This window comes from Oncorhynchus clarkii, chromosome 20 (assembly GCF_045791955.1).
Source record: "Oncorhynchus clarkii lewisi isolate Uvic-CL-2024 chromosome 20, UVic_Ocla_1.0, whole genome shotgun sequence".
NCBI classification, from domain to species: Eukaryota; Metazoa; Chordata; class Actinopteri; order Salmoniformes; family Salmonidae; genus Oncorhynchus; species Oncorhynchus clarkii.
In genome coordinates, this window is record NC_092166.1 from 28,690,428 (window position 1) to 28,714,521 (window position 24,094).

At 41.2% G+C, this 24,094-nt stretch overlaps 1 protein-coding gene across 1 annotated transcript in view; it reads right to left on the reverse strand.

Moving 5' to 3' along the window:
• The window catches only part of LOC139377369 (kelch-like protein 14), a 55,161-nt gene that overhangs the window by 26,842 nt on the left and 4,225 nt on the right, over positions 1–24,094 (reverse strand). Inside the window, exon 2 of the mRNA XM_071120393.1 lies at positions 18,324–18,445. Within this exon, the coding sequence (XP_070976494.1) occupies positions 18,324–18,445 (122 nt within the window). The remainder of the gene's footprint in view (positions 1–18,323; positions 18,446–24,094) is intronic.

Below are 24,094 nucleotides of genomic sequence, written 5' to 3' on the forward strand. Positions count from 1 at the left end.
TCCCATTCTTACTTAATTCTGCATGCCTTCTCAAGAAGCTACAACTGTATGTGCATTCGCACATCAACTCTTCTCTTGACTTGGGCTCGGGGATGGAACAATGTTACCAGCATTACGACCATGAATATGACTTTCCCGAAGTGGATCCTTTGTTTGCACCCCCAGGGTAATTGAACTGATTCCAGAAGCTGACCTAAAACAACGCGGGCGGAGGAGATGTGGAGCGGTCTTCTAGTTCGATTTAGGAGGCGCGCACACCACCCACCGCTTCAAAGTATATTACTCGCTAATGATCAGTCTCTGGATAATAAAGTTGATGAGCTCAGTGCGAGGGTCTCTTTCCAGAGAAAAATGTGGGATTGTAACATACCCTGCTTCACGGAAACATGGCTCTCTCAGGATTTACTGTCTGAATCAGACCAGCCAGTTGGATACTCAGTTCATCGCACAGACAGGAATAAATATCACTCTGGGAAGAAAAAGGGCGGGGTGTATGCGTCATGATTAACGACTCATGGCTTAATTGTGATAACATACAGGAACTCAAGTCCTTTTGTTTACCCGATCTAGAATACCTCACAATCAAATGCAGACAGTATTATCTCTTAAGATCATTTTCTTAGGTTATAGTCACGGCCGTGTATATCCCCCTCAAGCTGATACCACGACAGCCCTCAAAGAACTCCACTGGACTTTATGCAAACTGGAAAACACATACCTTGAGGCACAATTTATTGTAGCTGTGGATTTTAACAAAGCACATTTGAGAAAAAGGCTGCCGAAGTTCTATCAACATATCGACCATAGTACTCGCGCTGCCAAAAAACTTGACCACTGTTACTCCAACTTCTGGGATGCCTACAAGGCCCTCCCCCACCCTTTCAGAAAATCTGACCACAACTCCATTTATCTCCTCCCTTCCTACAGACAGAAACTCAAACAGGAAGTACCCGTGCTAAGAACTATTCAACGCAGGTCTGACCAATCGGAATCCACGCTTCAAGATTGTTTTGGTCACGCGGTCTGGGATATGTTCTGGGTAGCTTCCGAGAATAATATTGATAATGGTGACTGAGTTTATCAGGAAATGTATAGGAAATGTACCCACTGTGACTATTAAAACCTACCCTAACCAGAAACCGTGAAAGTGCGAAACACCGCATTTACTATGGCAAGGTGACTGGGAATATGGCAGAATACAAACAGTCTAGTTATTCCTCCGCAAGGCAATCAAAAAGGCAAAACGTCAGTATAGAGACAAAGTGGAGTCGCAAATCAACGGCTCAGACACAAGACGTATGTGGCAGGGTCCACAGACAATCAAGGACTACAAAATGAAAACCAGCCATGTCACAGACAATTTTCCCGCTTTGAGGATAACACCGTGCCACCGACGCCGCCCGCTACCAAGAACAGTGGGCTCTCATTCTCCATGGCCGATAAATTAGTCATAACTGAGTCAGATTTGTAGGCCTCCTTGCTCGCACACGCTTTTTCAGTTCTGCCCACACATTTTCTATAGGATTGAGGTCAGGGCTTTGTGATGGCCACTCCAATACCTTAACTTTGTTGTCCTTAAGCCATTTTGCCACAACTTTGGTAGTATGCTTGGGGTCATTGACAATTTGGAAGACCCATTTGCGACCAAGCTTTAACTTCCTGACTCATGTCTTGCTTCAATATATCTTCAATATATCTTGAGATGTTGCTTCAATATATCCACATCATTTTCCTACCTCATAATGCCATCTATTTTGTGAAGTGCACCAGTCCTTCCTACAGCAAAGCACCCCCACAACATGATACTGCCTCCCCCGTGCGTCATGGAAGTGATGGTGTTCTTCGGCTTGCAAGCCCCCCCCTTTTCCCTCCAAACATAACGATGGTCATTATGGCCAAACAGTTCTATTTTTGTTTCATCAGACCAGAGGACATTTCTCCAAAAAGTACGATCTTTGTCCCCATATGCAGTTGCAAACTGTAGTCTGGCTTTTTTTATGGCGGTTTTGGAGCAGTGTCTTTTTCCTTGCTGAGCGGCTTTTCAGGTTTTGTCAATATTGGACTTGTTTAACTGTGGATATAGATACTTTTGTACCTGTTTTCTCCAGCATCTTCACAAGGTCCTTTGCTGTTGGTCCCATGGTGTTTATGCTTGCGTACTATTGTTTGTACAGATGAATGTGGTACCTTCAGGCATTTGGAAATTGCTCCCAAGGATGAATCTGACTTGTGGAGGTCTAAAAAAAGAATTCTGAGGTCTTGGCTGATTTATTTTGATTTTCCCATGATGTCAAGCAAAGAGGCACTGAGTTTGAAGGTAGGCCTTGAAATACATCCACAAGTACACCTCCAATTGACTCAAATTATGTAAACTTCTGACTCAACTGTATGTGTATACTGTATCCTATACTATTCTACTGTATCTTATTCTATGCCGATCTGATATTGCTGGTCCATATATTTTTATATTCTTAATTCCATTCCTTTACTTAGATTTGTGTGTATTTGGGTATCCAGGTCCTTGCAAAAGTAGTCATCCCCCTTAGCGTTTTTCGAATTTTGTTGCAATACAACCTGTAATTTATTTGGATTTCATGTAGTGGACGTACACAAAATAGTCCCCAATTTTTTAAAATAAAAAGTTCATACAAAACGTAAAAGTGGTGCGTGCATATGTATTCACCCCCTTTGCTATGAAGCCCTTAAATAAGATCTAGTGCAACCAATTACCTTCAGAAGTAACATAATTAGTTAAATAAAGTCCACCTGTGTGCAATCTAAGTGTCACATGATTTGTCACATGATCTCAGTATATATACACATGTTCTGAAAGGCCCCAGAGTCTGCAACACCACTAAGCAAGGGGCACCAACAAGCATGCGGCACCATGAAGACCAAGGAGCTCTCCATACAGGTCAGGGACAAAGTTGTGGAGAACTACAGATCAGGGTTGGGTTATAACAAAACACCCAAATCTTTGAACATCCCACAGAGCACCATTAAATCCATTATTTAAAAATGGAAAGAATATGGCACCACAACAAACCTGCCAAGAGAGGGCCGCCCACCAAACCTCCAGGCAAGGAGGGCATTAATCAGAGAGGCAACAAAGAGACCAAAGATAACCCTGAAGGAGTTGCAAAGCTCCACAGCGGTGATTGGCGTATCAGAGCTGGGTTTTACGGAAGAGTGACCAGAAAAAAGCCATTGCATAAAGAAAGAAATAAAGAAACATGTTTGGTGTTCGCCATAAGGCATGTGGGAGACTCCCCAAACATATGGAAGAAGGCACTCTGGTCAGATGAGACTAAAATTTAGCTTTTCGGCCATCCAGGAAAATGCTATGTCTGGATCAAACCCAACACCTCTCATCACCCCGAGAACAGCATCCCCACAGTGAAGCATGGTGGTGGCAGCATCATGCTGTGGGGATGTTTTTCATAAGCAGGGACTTGGAAACTGGTGTGAAGGAATGATAGATGGTGATGGATTGCGCTAAATACAGGGAAATTCTTGAGAGAAACCTGTTTCAGTCTTCCAGAGGTTTGAGACTGGGACGGAGGTTCACCTACCAGCAGGACAATGACCCTAAGCATACTGATAAAGCAGCGCTAGAGTGGTTTAAGGGAAAATGTATTGGAATGACCTAGTCAAAGCCCAGACCTCAATCCAATTGAGAAACTGTGGTATGACTTAAGGATTGCTGTACACCAGCGGAACCCATCCAGCTTGAAGGAGCTGGAGCAGTTTTGCCTTGAAGAATGGGCAAAAATCCCAGTGGCTAGATGTGTCAAACTTTTAGAGACATACCCCAAGAGACTTGCAGCTGTAATTGCTGCAAAAGGTGGCTCTACAAAGTATTGACTTTGGGGGGGTGAATAGTTATGCACGCTCAAGTTTTCAGTTTTTTTTCTTATTTCTTGTTTGTTTCACAATAAAAAATATTTTGCATCTTCAAAGTAGTAGGCTTGTTGTGTAAATCAAATGATACAAACCCCCCCAAAATCTATTTTAATTCCAGGTTGTAAGGCAACAAAATAGGAAAAATGCCAAGGGGGTGAATACTTTCGCAAGTCACTGTATGTTGTGTAATTGTTAGATATTATTGCACTGTCAGAGCTAGAAGCACAAGCATTTCGCTACACCTGCAATAACATCTGCTAAACACGTGTATGTGAACAACAACATTTGATTTGAACTGTTGAACATCTGATCTTGTGGTTGTTTGTGGGGGAAGGGTGGGGAGTGTGTATGTGTGTGCTTGCCAAAAATGTAATTTTTGTAATGCCAATCCTGATTATAGGTAACAATCCTTTGTATGAACTTACATTATTACACATATTCCTTGTTAATTGTGGAAATAAATTAAGATATGCTAGATTTTCAAATATACAGCGCATTTGTAAAGTTTTCAGACCCCTTGACTTTTCCACTTTTTGTTTCGTTAAAATGGATTATAAAAATAAAATTCCCTCATCAATCTACACACAATACCCCATAATTATAAAGCAAAAACTGTTTAAAAGATATTTTAGCAAATGTATTCAAAATAAAAACTTAAATGTCTCATTTACATAAGTATTCAGACCCCTTACTCAGTACTTTGTTGAAGCACCTATGGCAGCAATAACAGCCTTGAGTCTTGTTGGGTACACCTGTATTTGAGGAGTTTTTCCCATCCTTCTCTGCAGATCCTCTCAAGCTCTGTCAGATTGAATGGGGAGTGTCGCTGCACAGCTATTTTCAGGACTCTCCAGAGATGTTCGATGGGGTTCAAGTCCGGGCTCTGGCTGGGCCACTCAAGGACAATCAGAGACTTGTCCTGAAGCATTGCATTGCATTGTCTTGGCTGTGTGCTTAGGGTTGTTGTCCTGTTGGAAGGTGAACTTTTTCCCCAGTCTGAGGTCCTGAGCACTCTGGAGCAGGTTTTCATCAAAGAGCTCTGACAAACATCCCCACAGCATGATGCTACCACCAACATGCTTAACCGTAGGGATTTTTTTTGAGAGACCATCCTCTTACAATGGAAAGTATAAGATCATGCTGATAATTAGCTCCCTGGATGCAATTCCTATGGCTTCCACAGGGTTCAAGGTATGTTCAAGGTTTCAAGCTGGTAACTTCAAAAATGAATAAGAAATATCACTTTTAGTACAGGGACACAGTCTTGGAAATGTGTGTTTGCACGCGCTATGTAGACAGGACGCACCTGTTAAAATCGGTTTCCTATTGAACATACTTCTTTCCGTAAGAAATATTATAGTTTGATTACATTTTAGGGTATCTGAGGAGTAAATAGAAATGTATTTTGACTTGTTGAAACAAAGTTCAGGGGTAGATTTTCAGATTCCTTTATCTGCATGTTGAAGTGGATTACTCAAATTGATTGAGCCAACTAAACAGACTTTTTGGGATACAAAGAAGGATTTTATCTAACAAAACAACACTACATGTTATAGCTGGGACCCTTTGGATGACAAATCAGAGGAAGATTTTCAAAAAGTAAGTGAATATTTAATCGCTATTTGTGAATTTATGAAACCCGTGCCGGTGGAAAAATATTTTGATTTGGAGCGCCGTCCTTAAACAATCGCATGGCATGTTTTTGCTGTAATAGCTACTGTAAATCAGAAAGTGCAGTTTGATTAACAAGAATTTAAGCTTTCAACCGATATAAGACACTTATATGTACCTAAATGTTTAATATCCATAGTTTTTATGATTATTTATTTGAATTGCGCACCCTCCCGCTAGTGGGACGCTTAGACTTAGGAATTAAGAATGATGGAGGCCACTGTGTTCTTGGGGACCTTCAATGCTGGAGAAATGTTTTGGTACCTTTCCCCAGAGCTGTGGCTCGACACAATCCTGTCTTGGAGCGCTATAGACATTTCCTTCAACCTCGTGGCTTGGTTTTGCTCTGACATGCACTGTCAACTGTGGTACCTTATATAGACAGGTGTGTGCCTTTCCAAATCATGTCCAATTAATTGAATTTACCACAGGTGGACTCAAATCAAGTTGTAGAAACCTCTCAAGGATGATCTATGGAAACAGCTCAATTTCGAGACTCATAGCAAAGGGTCTGAATACTTATGTAAATAAGGTATTTCAGTTTTTTTTATACATTTGCAAATATTTCTAAAAACCTGTTTTTGCTTTGTCATTATGGGGTATTGTGTGTAGATTGATGAGGAACATAATATAGTTCTCCCATGGGCAAAGTATTTAAAAAGGGTTGATGATATGAATTAGTAGATGGTGCAAATAATGATGATCAACGCTTCTTTAAAAATAATAATAATAATTGATCAAGCTTACAAGCCATACAAGACTCTGTTATTATGGTGGGAGATTATAATACGGTTTTAAATACCTCAATGGACCCTAAAGGAAATCACACTACAAACTATTACCCTCATGCACTTAAGGAAATCACGAATATCATGGATTTATTAGAACAAGTGGATTCAAGGAGGTATACCAGAGGACCATTATTAGCATGTTTTAACCTTAAAAATGATAGATTATCAGATTCTCAACAATAAGTTCTGAAACATGACCCAAGTGATAGAAAAAAAGATCCAGTCCATAAAAAAAATTGGAGGCCCCTTACACTTCACTGTTGTGATGCAGAAATTCTAGAAAAATGGATAGCATGTCCCGGATAACATGTCCTAATCAGACATGTTTTTACATGGACGATACATTTGAGATAATGTAAGACAAGTACTGGAAACGATAGAACACTATGAAAAATATGGGACACCTGGCCTGGTATTCATAGCTCACTTTGAAAATAGTTTTGATAAAGTACGACTGGAATTTATATATAAATGCCTGGAATATTTCAATTTTGGAGAATCTCTTCTTAAAGTTGTATGTATCGTTACCCTAGGTGTAAAATAGTAAATAATGGCTACTTCTCAGAAAGTATTAAACTGTCAAGAGGAGTAATACAAGGTTGTCCACTATCGGCATATCTATTTATTATGGCCATCAAAATGTTAGCAATTAAAATCAGACATAACAATAATATCAAGGGACTGGAAATCCAGGGCTTAAAAACAACGGTGTCATTGTACACTGATGATTCATGTTTTCTTTGAAATCCACAATTTGGATCCCTCCACAGCCTCATAGAGGATCTATACAATTTTTCGAACATCTCTGGATGACAACCAAATTATGATACGTAATTACTATATTACGTATTGGATCACAAAAAAATACAACTTTTACATTACCGTGTAGTTTACCAATAAAATGGTCTGATGGTGAAGTGAACATACTATTCATATCCTGAAGAAATAAATTATCTCACTACAATTTATTTTATAGAAAGTTAGCAAAAAGAGATAAGCTCTTGTGACTATATAAAGGAAAATACCATTTGTGGAAAAATCTTCCTGATTAACTCCTTAGTCATATCCCAATTTACCTTTTTACTTGTGGCCTACTTGTTTTTTAAATGAGCAAAACATATTACATTTTACTTGGAACGGCAAGCCAGACAAAATTAAGCAGGCCTATTTATATACTGCTCAAAAAAATAAAGGGAACACTAAAATAACACATCCTAGATCTGAATGAATGAAATGTTCTTATTAAATACTTTTTTCATGACATAGTTGAATGTGCTGACAACAAAATCACACAAAAATTATCAATGGAAATCAAATTTATCAACCCATGGAGGTCTGGATTTGGGGTCACTCAAAATTAAAGTGGAAAACCACACTACAGGCTGATCCAACTTTGATGTAATGTCCTTAAAACAAGTCAAAATGAGGCTCAGTAGTGTGTGTGGCCTCCACGTGCCTGTATGACCTCTCTACAACGCCTGGGCATGCTCCTGATGAGGTGGCGGATGGTCTCCTGAGGGATCTCCTCCCAGACCTGGGCTAAAGCATGCGCCAACTCCTGGACAGTCTGTGGTGCAACGTGGCGTTGGTGGATGGAGCGAGACATGATGTCCCAGATGTGCTCAATTGGATTCAGGTCTGGGGAACGGGCGGGCCAGTCCATAGCATCAATGCCTTCCTCTTGCAGGAACTGCTGACACACTCCAGCCACATGAGGTCTAGTATTGTCTTGCATTAGGAGGAACCCAGGGCCAACCGCACCAGCATATGGTCTCACAAGGGGTCTGAGGATCTTATCTCGGTACCTAATGGCAGTCAGGCTACCTCTGGCGAGCACATGGAGGGTTGTGCGGCCCCCAAAGAAATGCCACCCCCCACCATGACTGACCCACCGCCAAACCGGTCATGCTGGAGGATGTTGCAGGCAGCAGAACGTTCTCCACGGCGTCTCCAGACTGTCACGTCTGTCACATGTGCTCAGTGTGAACCTGCTTTCGGGACGTCGGGCCCTCATACCACCCTCATGGAGTCTGTTTCTGACCGTTTGAGCAGACACATGCACATTTGTGGCCTGCTGGAGGTAATTTTGCAGGGCTCTGGCAGTGCTCCTCCTGCTCCTCCTTGCACAAAGGCAGAGGTAGCGGTCCTGCTGCTGGATTGTTGCCCTCCTACGGCCTCCTCCACGTCTCCTGATGTACTGGCCTGTCTCCTGGTAGTGCCTCCATGCTCTGGACACTACGCTGACAGACACAGCAAACCTTCTTGCCACAGCTCGCATTGATGTTCCATCCTGGATGAGCTGCACTGCCTGAGCCACTTGTGTGGGTTGTAGACTCTGTCTCATGCTACCACTAGAGTGAAAGAAAGCACCGCCAGCATTCAAAAGTGACCAAAATATCAGCCAGGAAGCATAGGAACTGAGAAGTGGTCTGTGGTTATCACCTGCAGAACCACTCCTTTATTGGGGTGTCTTGCTAATTGCCTATAATTTCCATCTGTTTTCTATTCCATTTGCACAACAGCATGTGAAATTTATTGTCAATCACTGTTGCTTCCTAAGTGGACAGTTTGATTTCACAGAAGTGTGATTGACTTGGAGTTACATTGTGTTGTTTAAGTGTTCCCTTTATTTTTTGAGCAGTGTATAATGAATATGAACTCGGAGGGCAGCACTTATTAAATATTAAGCATTAGACCTCTCACTAAAGGCTTCAACCATACAAAAACAATACTTAAATCCGAACTGGTTTTCTACCACATTAGGAAGGATGTCTCACCCCATATTCAATAATGGCTTTTTTCCCATTATTCAGATTACAACCTCTCACTTTAGGTTATTTTAAAATGAAATAATCTTTAAAAATATCGCTATTTTAAAAACAAGCCATTGAAGGTTGCAATTTCAGTTTAATCCACCAGAAAATACTGAACAAATATGACAACAAACATTATGGTTAAATTCAAATATACTAATTGATAAAAATAAAAAATAAAAAATCTTTGTAAATTATATTATAAATATTTGACTGGTGGCGTTATGTCACACATGCAGCTAGCAAATATATATGGAAATAAAATCAAATAAAATGTTATTTGTCACATACATTAGCAGATGTTAATGTGAGTGTAGCGAAATGCTTGTGCATCTAGTTCCGACAGTGCAGTAAAATCTAACAAGTAATCTAACAATTCCCCAACAACTACCGAATACACACAAATCTAAAGGGGTGAATGATAATATGTACATGTAAGTATACGGATGAGCAATGGCTGAGCCGCATAGGCAAGGTGCAATAGATGGTACAAAATACAAGTATATACATGTGATATGAATAATGTAAGATATGTAAACATTATTAAACTGGCATTATTTAGGGTGGCATTGTGTGAACAGGCAGTGGCTCGGGTGGTTGATGTCCTTGATTATCTTTTTTGGCCTTCCTGTGACATCGAGTGCTGTAGGTGTCATGGAGGGCAGGTAGTTTGCCCCCGGTGATGCGTTGTGCAGACCACACCACCCTCTGGAGAACCTTGCGGTTAAGGGTGGTGCAGTTGCCGTACCAGGCTGTGATACAGCCCGACAGGATGCTCTCGATTGTGCATCTGTAAAAGTTTGTCAGGGTTTTAGGTGACAAGCCAAATTTCTTCAGCCTCCTGAGGTTGAAGAGGCGCTATTGCGCCTTCTTCACCACACTGTCTGTGTGAGTGGACCATTTCAATTTGTCTGTGATATGTACGCCGAGGAACTTAAAAGGTTCCTCCTTCTCCACCGAGGTCCCTTCAATGTGGATAGGGGGGTGCTCCATCTTCTGTTTCCTGAAGTCCACGATCACGCTGAGTGAGAGGTTGTTTTCCTGACACCACACTCCGAGTGCCCTCACGTACTCCCTGTAGGCTGTCTCGTCGTTGCTGGTAATCTGCAAAATTGATGATTGAGTTGGAGGCGTGCATAGCCACGCAGTCGTGGGTGAACAGGGTGTACAGGAGGGGGCTGAGCACGCACCCTTGTGGGGCCCCAGTGTTGAGGGTCAGCGAAGTGGAGATGTTGTTTCCTGCCTTCACCACCTGAGGGTGGCCCGTCAGAAAGTCCAGGACCCAATTGCACAGGGCGGGCTTGAGACCCAGGGCCTCCAGCTTGATTATGAACTTGGAGGGTACTATGGTGTTGAATGCTGACCTGTAGTCAATGAACAGCATTCTTACATAGGTATTCCTTTTGTCCAGATGGGATAGGGCAGTGTGCAGTGTGATGGCGATTGCGTCGTCTGTGGACCTGTTGGGGTGATATGCAAACTGAAGTGTGTCTAGGGTGGCCGGTAAGGTGGAGGTGATATGATCCTTGACAAGTCTGTCAAATCACTTCATGATGACAAAAGTGAGTGCTACGGGGAGGTAGTCATTTAGTTAAGTTGTCTTTGCCTTCTTGGGTACAGAAACAATGATAGCCATCTTTAAGCATGTGGGGACAACAGACTGGGATAGGGAGCGATTGAATTTGTCTGTAAACACACCAGTCAGCTGGTCTGCGCATGATCTGACGATGCGGCTGGGCCAGCAGCCTTGCGAGGGTTAACACGTTTAAATGCTTTACTCACGTGAGCCACTGAGAAGGAGTGGGCGAGGCGCAGTCCTTGTTAGCGGGCCGCGACGGTGGCACTGTATTATCCTCAAAGCGGGCAAAGAAGGTGTTTAGTTTGTCTGGAAGCGTGACGTCGGTGTCCGTGACGTGGCTGGTTTTCTTTTTGTAGTCCATGATTTCCTGTAGACCATGCAAAATACATCTCGTGTTTGAGCCGTTGAATTGCGACTCCACCTTGTCCCTATACTGGCATTTGTTAGATTGCCTTGCGGAGGGAATAACTACACTGTTTATATTCAGTCATATTCCCAGACCTCTTTCCATGGTTAAATGCAGTGGAACGCGCTTTAAGTTTTGTGCGAATGCCGCCATCCATCCACGGTTTCTGGTTAGGGTAGGAAATGTCTGCTCTACTCAAAATTACAGCCAAATAATTGCAGCATTACGACAAAAAATGGAAGAGAGCAAGTGGAAGGGGGAGAAAGTAAGGAACTTTTCTGCATTAAAGACCAAAATTGGTTAAAGAAAATTGTGAATAATAGAAAATTATACCAGTTTATTTTAAGGTTTGACAACTGTGCCATTAGATTGCAAAATAGTTGGGAAGAGATTTTCTTTGTACCGATTCCATAACACATGATTTATGAAAAACGCTTGATTCAAAACTTACATTTTTTCAATTTAAATGATTATACAAAATCCTTGGAACCAATAGAATGTTATATATAGGGGGATAAACCATCACAGCTCACAGATTTTGCTGCGAAGAGACAGAACCATTAGATCATTTGTTTTGGTACTGTCCATACAGTATGTGACTTGATTTTGGTCACAGGTTCAGGAATGGCTAAAGAATTGCAACATTTACCTAACTGCAAATAGCACTAATGGGTGATGTAAAAAGTCATAGTCAATCGATCAATAATATAATAATGCTCTTAACCAAAAAAAATGTAAGTTACAAACTTGAAAAACTATGAGAATAGAAAGGTTCAGAACGTGTGAAACATCTCAGCACAGTTGGAAAATACATGGAAAACAGAAATCAAAACTGGATGGTGTTCAGAGATAGATGGGAGGGGTTCAGTTGAAGGGTGGGACAAAAAAAACAACAAGATAACTAATGTAAAGAATACTGTGTCCGTAAAATGTACATAGTATGTATAAGCTGGAAGTAGAAGTCTAAATGTTGTTGCCCATTAGTTTACTCCAATTAGGGGAGTAAAATATATAATGAAGAAACATATATATTTTTTAGAACAGTGCATTCGGAAAGTATTCAGACCCCGTCATTTTTACACATTTTGTTACGTTACAGCCTTATTCTAAAATGGATTACATAATTTTCTCCCCTCATCAATCTACACACAATACCCCATAACGTCTAAACAAAAACAGGTTTTTAGAAATTGTTGCTAATTTATTAAAAAATACAAAACAGATACCTTATTTACATAGGTAACCAGACACTTTGCCTCCATTAAGGGGTAAAGGTAATAACATGACTCAAAACAGCGGTTTTACTATCCATAACACACGTTCAAGTTGGCTAATTAATTTGATCAGGGATCATGATGTTGAAAGATGTTGATATCAAACATTTCTGTCAATGAATTATCCCCTAACTTACCACTGGAGCCTAAACAGTAAGACCACTATGGGGCACAAACCCAGCCCCTTAGAATTGGACTTGTCTTAGCTTTACAGTACGCTCTCAGGCTCACTAGAGGGAGTTAGATACCTCGCATTGAAACACGCTTGGTCGGGGTCGACAGAATAACTCAACGGCAACTGGACCAACCAACGCTGCGTTACTACTGCCATCTAACGTCATTAGTGTTGCATCCCACCGCATTGCATTCTTTTGTTCAGTACTGTGCTTGGGATAACGATTTATTTTTGAAGCCATGAGGTGTTAATGCAATGTTGACTCAAGGTACTGTAGAATCAGCCTGTGGACAGACAGTCACTACTTTAAATGAGCCACTGTCTTTGTCTTACTTTCCTCCCCTGCTTCTTCACGGTGCTATAGGTACACTAGATGGCAAGCAAGTGTTCCTCTAGTTTGTAGAACAGACGAGCTGCAGTGATCTGACGCGACGAGAGGGATCAGATTCTCCTTAAACTGTGTTGATAAAAGTCTTAATCAAACGTTGTCCATCTCAGGCTTTGCCTTATTGAAAAGTTATGATCATGCTAATTGTTAATCATGCTCTATTCCACATCCGGTGTGTAGCAGCTCCATCAGGTGGCGATCGATGTTAAGGGGATGATTTTGCAGTTTTGTCCTTCCACTCAGACACGGACCATTTGAGCGTTAACTTTTAGTTTTGAATAATGGTAATCCCCATTTACCGTTTAGTTGTTTTACACGGTTACACATATCGATGAGTTTTAATGGAAAAAAATGTCAACAGTGAAATATCAATGTTTTTCGAAAACAGGTACATGTATGAAAAAATCTGAGGCAAATGTTAAAATACCATTAATGTAACACCAAATAGAGCAGACGATTAACTTGTTGAGTATTGACAGATAGTAAACAGGTGGGTAATATTTGGGTACACTACAACAATTCTATCTAGCTACAGATGGAATGTGTTAAAATGGCATCATGGTACATGATACTCGCACCACCAGACCAGGACCAGAAATAACTATGGGCACAAAGTGAGTGTTGTTTGTGTGTTGTCTGGGGTGGGATTGAGAGCAGTTGTGACAAATGGACTAGAAAGTTGTATTGTATTGTGAGAGAGTATACAGGGTATTTGACAGCATCGGCCAGTGGTTAATACCGATGAATGGAGAGACATTAGTGAGAGATGCTCCCCGCCAGACAAGAGTACAACAACTCAACTGAGAGACAGAAGATGATGATGATGATGCAAAGGACAGATAAGGTTTCCCATTAGCACCTGTTTGATCTTTGGAACGTGGCAAGAATATAATGGTGTATCTCAAAGGGTCAGCAGTCTAAGGCACTGCATCGCCGTGCTAGAGGCTTCACTACAGACCCGGGTTCGATCCTAAACGGCTGCGATCGGGAGTCCCATAGAACAGTGCAAAATTGGCCCAGCATCGTCTGGGTTAGGGGAGGGTTTGGCCGGGGAGGGTTTACAAGTAGACCGTCATTATAAATAAGAATTTGTTCTAAACTGACTTGTCTAGTAAAATAAAGGTTGAATAAAAAGCTATACAGTGTATTTGTAAAGTATTCAGACCCCTTGACTTACAGCCTTGTTCTCAAATTGATAAAATTAAAAAGTTTACTCATCAATCTACACAATACCTCGTAATTACAAAGTGAAAGCAGGTTTTTAGACATTTTTGCAAATGTATTAAGAATAAAAAACAGAAACACATTATTTACATAACTATTCAGACCCTTTGCAATGAGACTCGAAATTGAGCTCAGGTGCATCCTGTTTTCATTTATCATCCATGAGATGTTTCTACAACTTGACTGGAGTCCACCTGTGGTAAATTCAATTGATTGGACATGATTTGGAAAGGCACACACCTGTCTATATAAGGGCCCACAGTTGACAGTGCATGTCAGAGCAAAAACCAAGCCACGAGGTCGAAGTAATTGTCAGTAGAGCTCCGAGACATGATTGTGTCGAGACACAGATCTGGAGAAAGGTACCAAAACATTTCTACATCGAAGGTCCCCAAGAACACAGTGGCCTCCACCAATCTTAAATGGAAGAATTTTGGAATCACAAAGACTCTTCCTAGAACTGGCCGCCTGGCCAAACTGAGCAATCGGGGGAGAAGGGCATTGGTCAAGGAGGTGACCAAGAAGCCGATGCTTACACTGACAGAGCTCCAGAGTTCCTCTGTGGAGATGGGAGAACCTTCCAGAAGGAAAACCATCTTTGCAGCACTCTACCAATCAGGCCTTTATGGTAGAGTGGCCAGACGGAAGGCACTCCTCAGTAAAAGGCACAAGACAGCCCGCTTGGAGTTTGCCAAAAGGCACTAAAGGACTCAGACCATGACAAACAAGATTCTCCAAGATCCAAGATTTAACTCTTCGAACTGAATGCCAAGCGTCACATCTGGAGGAAACCTGGCACCATCATTACGGTTAAGCATGGTGGTGGCAGCATCATGCTGTCGGGATGTTTTTCAGCTGCAGGGACTGGGAGACTAGTCAGGATTGAGGGTAAGATGAAAGGAGCAAAGTAAAGAGAGATCCTTGATGAAAACCTGCTCCAGAGTGCTCAGGACCACAGACTGGGGTGAAAGTTCACCTTCCAACAGGACAAAGACCATAAGCTCACGGCCAAGACAACGCTGGAGTGGCTTCGGGACAAGTCTCTGAATGTCCTAGAATGGCCCAGCCAGAGCCCGGACTTGAACCCGATCGAACATCTGAAAACAGACCTGAAAACAGCTGTGCAGCGATGCTCTACATCCAACCTGACAGAGCTTGAGAGGATCTGGAGAGAGGGATGGGAGAAACTCGCCAAATACAGGTGTGCCAAGCTTGTAGCGTCATACCCAAAAAGACTGGAGGCTGTAATCGCTGCCAAAGGTGCTTTAACAAAGTACTGATTAAAGGGTCTGAATTGTTATGTAAATGTCATATTTCAGTTTTTTTTTAAATAATTTGCAAACATTTCTAAAAGCCTGTTTTTGCTTTTTCATTACAGGATAGTACTGTAATAGAAAGCTTGTTCTTTGTATTTGCAGAAGCCATTAGATAATTTGTTTGAGTTCTGTGTGCATTATATACTCTGGAGTTCTACCATCAACTATATATAGTTGACGTCGGAAGTTTACATACACTTAGGTTGAAGTAATTCAAACTCGTTTTTCAACCACTCCACAAATTTCTTGTTAACAAACTATAGTTTTGGCAAGTCGGTTAGGACATTTTTCCAACAATTGTTTACAGACCGATTATTTCACTGTATCACAATTCCAGTGGGTCAGAAGTTTACATACACTAAGTTGACTGTGCCTTTAAACAGCTTGGAAAATTCCAGAAAATTATGTCATGGCTCTAGAAGCTTCTGATAGGCTAATTGACAGCATTTCAGTGAATTGGAGGTGTACCTGTGGATGTATTTGAAGGCCTACCTTCAAACTCAGTGCCTCCTTGCTTGACATCATGGGAACATCCAAATAAATCAGCCAAGACCTCAGGAAAAAATTGTAGACCTGCACAAGTCCGGTTCATCTTTGGGAGCAATTTCCAAACGCCTGAAGGCACCACGTTCATCTGCACAAACAATAGTACGCAAGTATAAACACCATGAGACCACGCAGCCGTCATACCGCTCAGGAAGGAGATGTGTTCTGTCTCCTAGAGACGAACGTACTTTGGTGCGAAAATAGCAAATCAATCCCAGAACAACAACAAATGACCTTGTGAAGATGCTGGAGGAAACAGGTACAAAGGTATCTATATCCACAGTAAAACCAGTCCTATATCGACAAAACCTGAAAGACCGCTCAGCAAGGAAGAAGCCACTGCTCCAAAACCGCCATAAAAAAGCCAGATTATGGTTTGTAACTGCACATGGGGACAAAGATCATACTTTTTGGAGAAATGTTCTCTGGTCTGATGAAACAAAAATAGAACTGTTTGGCCATAATGACCATCGTTATGTTTGGAAGAAAAGGGGGGAAGCTTGCAAGCCGAAGAACACCATCCCAACAGCGAAGCACGGGGGTGGCAGCATCATGTTGTGGGGATGCTTTGCTGCAGGAAGGACTGGTGCACTTCACAAAATGGATGGCATCATGCGGTAGGAAAATGACGTGGATATATTGAAGCAGCATCTCAAGACATCAATCGGGAAGTTAAAGCTTGGTTGCAAATGGGTCTTCCAAATAGACAATGACCCCAAGCATACTTCCAAAGTTGTGTCAAAATGGCTTAAGGACAACAAAGTCAAGGTATTGGAGTGGCCATCACAAAGCCCTGACCTTAATCCTATAGAAAACTTGTGGGCAGAACTGAAAAAGTGTGTGTGAGCAAGGAGGCCAACATACCTGACTCAGTTACTTACACCAGCTCTGTCAGGAGGAATGGGACAAAATTCACCCAACTTATTCTAGGAAGCTTGTGGAAGGCTCCCCGAAACGTTCGACCCAAGTTAAACAATTTAAAGGTAATGCTACCAAATACTAATTAAGTATATGTAAACTTCTGACCCACTGGGAATGTGATGAAAGAAATAAAAGCTGAGATGAATCATTCTCTCTACAATTATTCTTACATTTCACATTCTTAAAATAAAGTGGTGATCCTAACTGACCTAAAACAGGGAATTTTTACTGGGATTAAATGTCAGGAATAATGAAAACTGAGTTTAAATGTAGTTTGCTAAGGTGTATGTAAACTTCCGACTTCAACTGTACCATAAAATCAATATAATTATGAATTTTAGAATTATTCAATTAATTGTCAATTCATTGTCAACATGCATGTCCAATTACCAAATGGTTTTATCATCTTGGAGGGATGTTTTCTCCTTCCCTCGCTCTGCTATCTATCTGGCATATTCAATATTTTATAATAATATATTATAACTTAATATTTTTGTATTTTAAAGCAGCTGGACAATAACATGTAATTATAAAATGTTAGATCTACACTTCACAAGATTATTAGATTATTATAAATCTGGCCATGCATCTTTGCCAAGAGATTTCAGCAAAAAAAGGGAAAACCAGGCAGAAAGCTCCACACCACAGGGCTGTTACTGTAAAGCCACGCTCAGTTTAAAAAACGTACGTTAAAAGTGACAGTGATACATCATTACCTCTAGGATTTAAGGAACTCCTTTTGTTCTTCCCTTCATTTTATCTGGAAATGAACCTGTGCTCAAGACAAAACCTTAGGAATGTTCAACTTGAAATAAACCACTTCTTAAAATCCTGTCATTCATTTGTGGTTGAAATCTGGTTAAATTATTATGTCGATTACCTTTTGTGAATTCAACCCAAAAATCGATTGAAGGGACATTTCACAATTGTTCAATTTAAGGTTCATTATCTTCTGCCCCACCACAACATCAACAAATGTGAATACGTGTATTTTTATGTTTTGTAGTCAAAAATATGCACACCAGATGATCAACAATGTCATTAGAAGCAATTTTGACATTATCTGGTGTACATTATGTGATTCTAACCAACTATAAGTAGGCAAAGTTTTGTAAACACTTATCTTCCTCTATCTTTCTGACCACAAAACATAGAAACACTCCATTATCATATAGGTTGAAGTTGGGGTGTTGTTGGAGATGATGAATATGAAGTAGAAAAATGTGTACGTTGACACGTTGGCACGTTGATTCCTCTTTATTAACTAAGCTAATAACAGAAGGAGAATATCGGTAAAAGATTGGGTTTCTACTCACTAGTGAGGATCTTCCATGTCTTCTTCTCGTCATCGTAGTACTGGACCAGATTACTGGGGAGTCGATCGGGTCCAGGGGGCAAGCCACCCACCAACAACAGCATCCTCTTATTGGAACGAATCCTGGAGTAGTGTGGGTGAGGAGGTGTTGAGGGTTTCGGGGTGTAGAGGGGTTTGGGATTTGGAGCGATTCGGGTGGAGGCGTTGGGGTGTGGAGGTGGGTTAGGGTATGGAGTGGGTTGGGGGGACAAGAGCCGGGAAACATAGATTACATAACAGATATAGATTAAATAAAACAACCATTTGCACACATAAACATACAGAGAACCGTTTTTGTTGAGTAGAAAGCCAATTGTAACTAATCCCAACAACGTCATTGTGTTGGTTGTCATTGAATTGTAGCCCATTGTTGTGACTTGACTTTAACATTAATCTGAAGACTGTTATTTATCTAATTAACGAACTATGTTTAATTGTTGCCCAATTCAATTAATCATGTAACTAACTCATTAGGATCTGGGGCACCACAAGAGCGGTTCTTTAAAGAGTTACCATCTCCCGTATTAAACTCTAAAAGGTCTTTCCCAGTCACATCTATAACCAGTCAACGTATTAATCAGAACCTCATATCATGTCATTCTGAACAGTCGTAACCTTGCATCTGCAAAAACCTGAGCCTTAATTATGATTCAGTACTACACAAATTGGTAGAATTATTTATTTACTAGCTACTTAAATGGGAATACAGATAAACATACACACTCTGCACCGGTTATTGACTGGAGACTTAACACGCTGAAAATAGGTCCCTAGCGGAATGACAACAACATGGCTTCTTGTTAAAGAAAAGATAGAGAGACAGAAACACTTAACATTGCAACATTCAGAAACTACTACCACCTAAAGTAACCATATACTTTGCACACGAACCGCCGCCCGCTTTGAGAAAAAAATGATGAATGTATTTACGTGAAATGCCTGGGTTTGCCGGGGGTCTCTCAGTGAACCGGGCAGCCTTGGAAAGGGGGTAGGGAATTTTCTCGGTATGCTTGTAAGGCTCTGATAATCCGAAATGGGTTCCAACAAGTCTTCTACTGTTGTCCTTCTTCGTAGTTATCCAGTATCCGGTGACTTGTCGTTGGGTCCTGAACAGAACTACAGAGTTGATGTTCCTTCCATTTTCTCTTGAAGATGCTTCTTTGAAGAAATAATGGCCAGCCATATCGATGGTTCCCCAGTGTGGTGATGAGAGTAGCGTAATACGATGGTTTGAGCTTAAATTCACTTTCGAAGTAACTTTACTTAGGACAGCTAATCCGCCATACCAGTGATTGTCCGGGAGGTGAGTTTATCGTCTCCACCTCGTGTTGAGATTCAAAGTTCAAACCATTGTAAACTTGTAGCTGAAGCTTCACACTTTTCTGGTCCCGTGTTAACTTCTTAACCCATCGTTTATACCCTTTGCTCGAAAGGGGCGGTTCCGGCAGGCTGGCACGCTCCCTGACCTCACTCCGGGGCGGTGATTACTCACTGTGCAAAGTTATGGAAAACACTTTTATCATTTTCATATTACATGCACAACGCATAGTGTGGAAACTTCATATACAGTGCCTTGCGAAAGTATTCGGCCCTCTTGAACTTTGCGACCTTTTGCCACATTTCAGGCTTCAAACATAAAGATATAAAACTGTATTTTTTTGTGAAGAATCAACAACAAGTGGGACACAATCATGAAGTGGAACGACATTTATTGGATATTTCAAACTTTTTTAACAAATCAAAAACTGAAAAATTGGGCGTGCAAAATTATTCAGCCCCTTTACTTTCAGTGCAGCAAACTCTCTCCAGAAGTTCAGTGAGGATCTCTGAATGATCCAATGTTGACCTAAATGACTAATGATGATAAATACAACCCACCTGTGTGTAATCAAGTCTCCGTATAAATGCACCTGCACTGTGATAGTCTCAGAGGTGGATACAAAAAGATTTATGGATACATAAAGATTTCCCAAGCTTTAAACATCCCAAGGAGCACTGTGCAAGCGATAATATTGAAATGGAAGGAGTATCAGACCACTGCAAATCTACCAAGACCTGGCCGTCCCTCTAAACTTTCAGCTCATACAAGGAGAAACCTGATCAGAGATGCAGCCAAGAGGCCCATGATCACTCTGGATGAACTGCAGAGATCTACAGCTGAGGTGGGAGACTCTGTCCATAGGACAACAATCAGTCGTATATTGCACAAATCTGGCCTTTATGGAAGAGTGGCAAGAAGAAAGCCATTTCTTAAAGATATCCATAAAAGTGTCGTTTAAAGTTTGCCACAAGCCACCTGGGAGACACACGAAACATGTGGAAGAAGGTGCTCTGGTCAGATGAAACCAAAATTGAACTTTTTGGCAACAATGCAAAACGATATGTTTGGCGTAAAAGCAACACAGCTCATCACCCTGAACACACCATCCCCACTGTCAAACATGGTGGTGGCAGCATCATGGTTTGGGCCTGCTTTTCTTCAGCAGGGACAGGGAAGATGGTTAAAATTGATGGGAAGATGGATGGAGCCAAATACAGGACCATTCTGGAAGAAAACCTGATGGAGTCTGCAAAAGACCTGAGACTGGGACGGAGATTTGTCTTCCAACAAGACAATGATCCAAAACATAAAGCAAAATCTACAATGGAATGGTTCAAAAATAAACATATCCAGGTGTTAGAATGGCCAAGTTAAAGTCCAGACCTGAATCCAATCGAGAATCTGTGGAAAGAACTGAAAACTGCTGTTCACAAATGCTCTCCATCCAACCTCACTGAGCTCGAGCTGTTTTGCAAGGAGGAATGGGAAATATTTTCAGTCTCTTGATGTGCAAAACTGATAGAGACATACCCCAAGCGACTTACAGCTGTAATCGCAGCAAAAGGTGGCGCTACAAAGTATTAACTTAAGGGGGCTGAATAATTTTGCACGCCCAATTTTTCCGTTTTTGAGATGTTAAAGAAGTTTGAAATATCCAATAAATGTCGTTCCACTTCATGATTGTGTCCCACTTGTTGTTGATTCTTCACAAAAAAATACAGTTTTATATCTTTATGTTTGAAGCCTGAAATGCGGCAAAAGGTCGCAAAGTTCAAGGGGGCCGAATACTTTCGCAAGGCACTGTATGTAGTGTGTATACTTTCCAAGTTACAGTATTTCCTTCATAACATTTTTAATGACATCACAAAATAACAAACAAAATTACATTAGTGTTCTATAGTTCGCCTCAGACCATTTCCCACGTTCTACGTTAGAAATATTGTTCCACTATTCGCTTTTGAATGTGTTAGAGTTTCAGCAGGAAAAAGGGTCTGTTGAAACAAAGCACATTCCTTTGGTGAATCTTGAGAGTGCAGGCCTGGATCTTCTCCCTTCATTTACAACAGGACGTGAATGTCAAACCCCACTAGTTATTTTCTCCCCCCTCTGCAGGTGAGAGGGGGTCTGATTGAAGTTATTCATTGCAAACCTGATCTATTTGGATTCTCTGGACAGTCATGACACCAGGGACAGCGCATTTGGAAAGTAGTCAGACCCCTTTCCTTTTTCCACATTTTGTTACGTTACAGCCTTATTCTAAAATGTATGAAATTAAATGTTTTCCCCACTAATCTACACACAATATCCAGTAATTACAAAGTGAAAACATGTTTTTAGACATTTTTGCGAATGTATTCAAATAAAAAACAGAAATACATTATTTACATAAGTATTCAGACTGTTTGCTAGGAGACTCGAAATTGAGCTCAGGTGCATCCTGTTTCCATTGATCATCCTTGAGATGTTTCAACAACTTTCATGGAGTCCACCTGTGGTAAATTCAATTGATTGGACATGATTTGGAAAGGCACACACCTGTCACCTACAGTGCCTTGCGAAAGTATTCGGCCCCCTTGAACTTTGCGACCTTTTGCCACATTTCAGGCTTCAAACATAAAGATATAAAACTGTATTTTTTGTGAAGAATCAACAACAAGTGGGACACAATCATGAAGTGGAACGACATTTATTGGATATTTCAAACTTTTTTAACAAATCAAAAACTGAAAAATTGGGCGTGCAAAATTATTCAGCCCCCTTAACTTAATACTTTGTAGCGCCACCTTTTGCTGTGATTACAGCTGTAAGTCGCTTGGGGTACGTCTCTATCAGTTTTGCACATCGAGAGACTGACATTTTTTCCCATTCCTCCTTGCAAAACAGCTTGAGCTCAGTGAGGTTGGATGGAGAGCATTTGTGAACAGCAGTTTTCAGTTCTTTCCACAGATTCTCGATTGGATTCAGGTCTGGACTTTGACTTGGCCATTCTAACACCTGGATATGTTTATTTTTGAACCATTCCATTGTAGATTTTGCTTTATGTTTTGGATCATTGTCTTGTTGGAAGACAAATCTCCGTCCCAGTCTCAGGTCTTTTGCAGACTCCATCAGGTTTTCTTCCAGAATGGTCCTGTATTTGGCTCCATCCATCTTCCCATCAATTTTAACCATCTTCCCTGTCCCTGCTGAAGAAAAGCAGGCCCAAACCATGATGCTGCCACCACCATGTTTGACAGTGGGGATGGTGTGTTCAGGGTGATGAGCTGTGTTGCTTTTACGCCAAACATATCGTTTTGCATTGTTGCCAAAAAGTTCAATTTTGGTTTCATCTGACCAGAGCACCTTCTTCCACATGTTTGGTGTGTCTCCCAGGTGGCTTGTGGCAAACTTTAAACGACACTTTTTATGGATATCTTTAAGAAATGGCTTTCTTCTTGCCACTCTTCCATAAAGGCCAGATTTGTGCAATATACGACTGATTGTTGTCCTATGGACAGAGTCTCCCACCTCAGCTGTAGATCTCTGCATTTCATCCAGAGTGATCATGGGCCTCTTGGCTGCATCTCTGATCAGTCTTCTCCTTGTATGAGCTGAAAGTTTAGAGGGACGGCCAGGTCTTGGTAGATTTGCAGTGGTCTGATACTCCTTCCATTTCAATATTATCACTTGCACAGTGCTCCTTGGGATGTTTAAAGCTTGGGAAATCTTTTTGTATCCAAATCCGGCTTTAAACTTCTTCACAACAGTATCTCGGACCTGCCTGGTGTGTTCCTTGTTCTTCATGATGCTCTCTGCGCTTTTAACGGACCTCTGAGACTATCACAGTGCAGGTGCATTTATACGGAGACTTGATTACACACAGGTGGATTGTATTTATCATCATTAGTCATTTAGGTCAACATTGGATCATTCAGAGATCCTCACTGAACTTCTGGAGAGAGTTTGCTGCACTGAAAGTAAAGGGGCTGAATAATTTTGCACGCCCAATTTTTCAGTTTTTGATTTGTTAAAAAAGTTTGAAATATCCAATAAATGTCGTTCCACTTCATGATTGTGTCCCACTTGTTGTTGATTCTTCACAAAAAAATACAGTTTTATATCTTTTTGTTTGAAGCCTGAAATGTGGCAAAAGGTCGCAAAGTTCAAGGGGGCCGAATACTTTCGCAAGGCACACAGTTCTCACAGTTGACAGAGCAAAAACCAAGCCATGAGGTCAAAATAATTGTCTGTAGAGCTCAGAGACAGGATTGTGTCGAGGCACAGATCTGGGGAAGGGAACCAAAAACATTTCTGCAGCATTGAAGGTCCCCAAGAACACAGTGGCCTTCATCATTCTTAAATGGAATACATTTGGAACCACAAAGACTCTTCCTAGAGCCGGCCGCCTGGCCAAACTGAGCAATCGGGGGAGA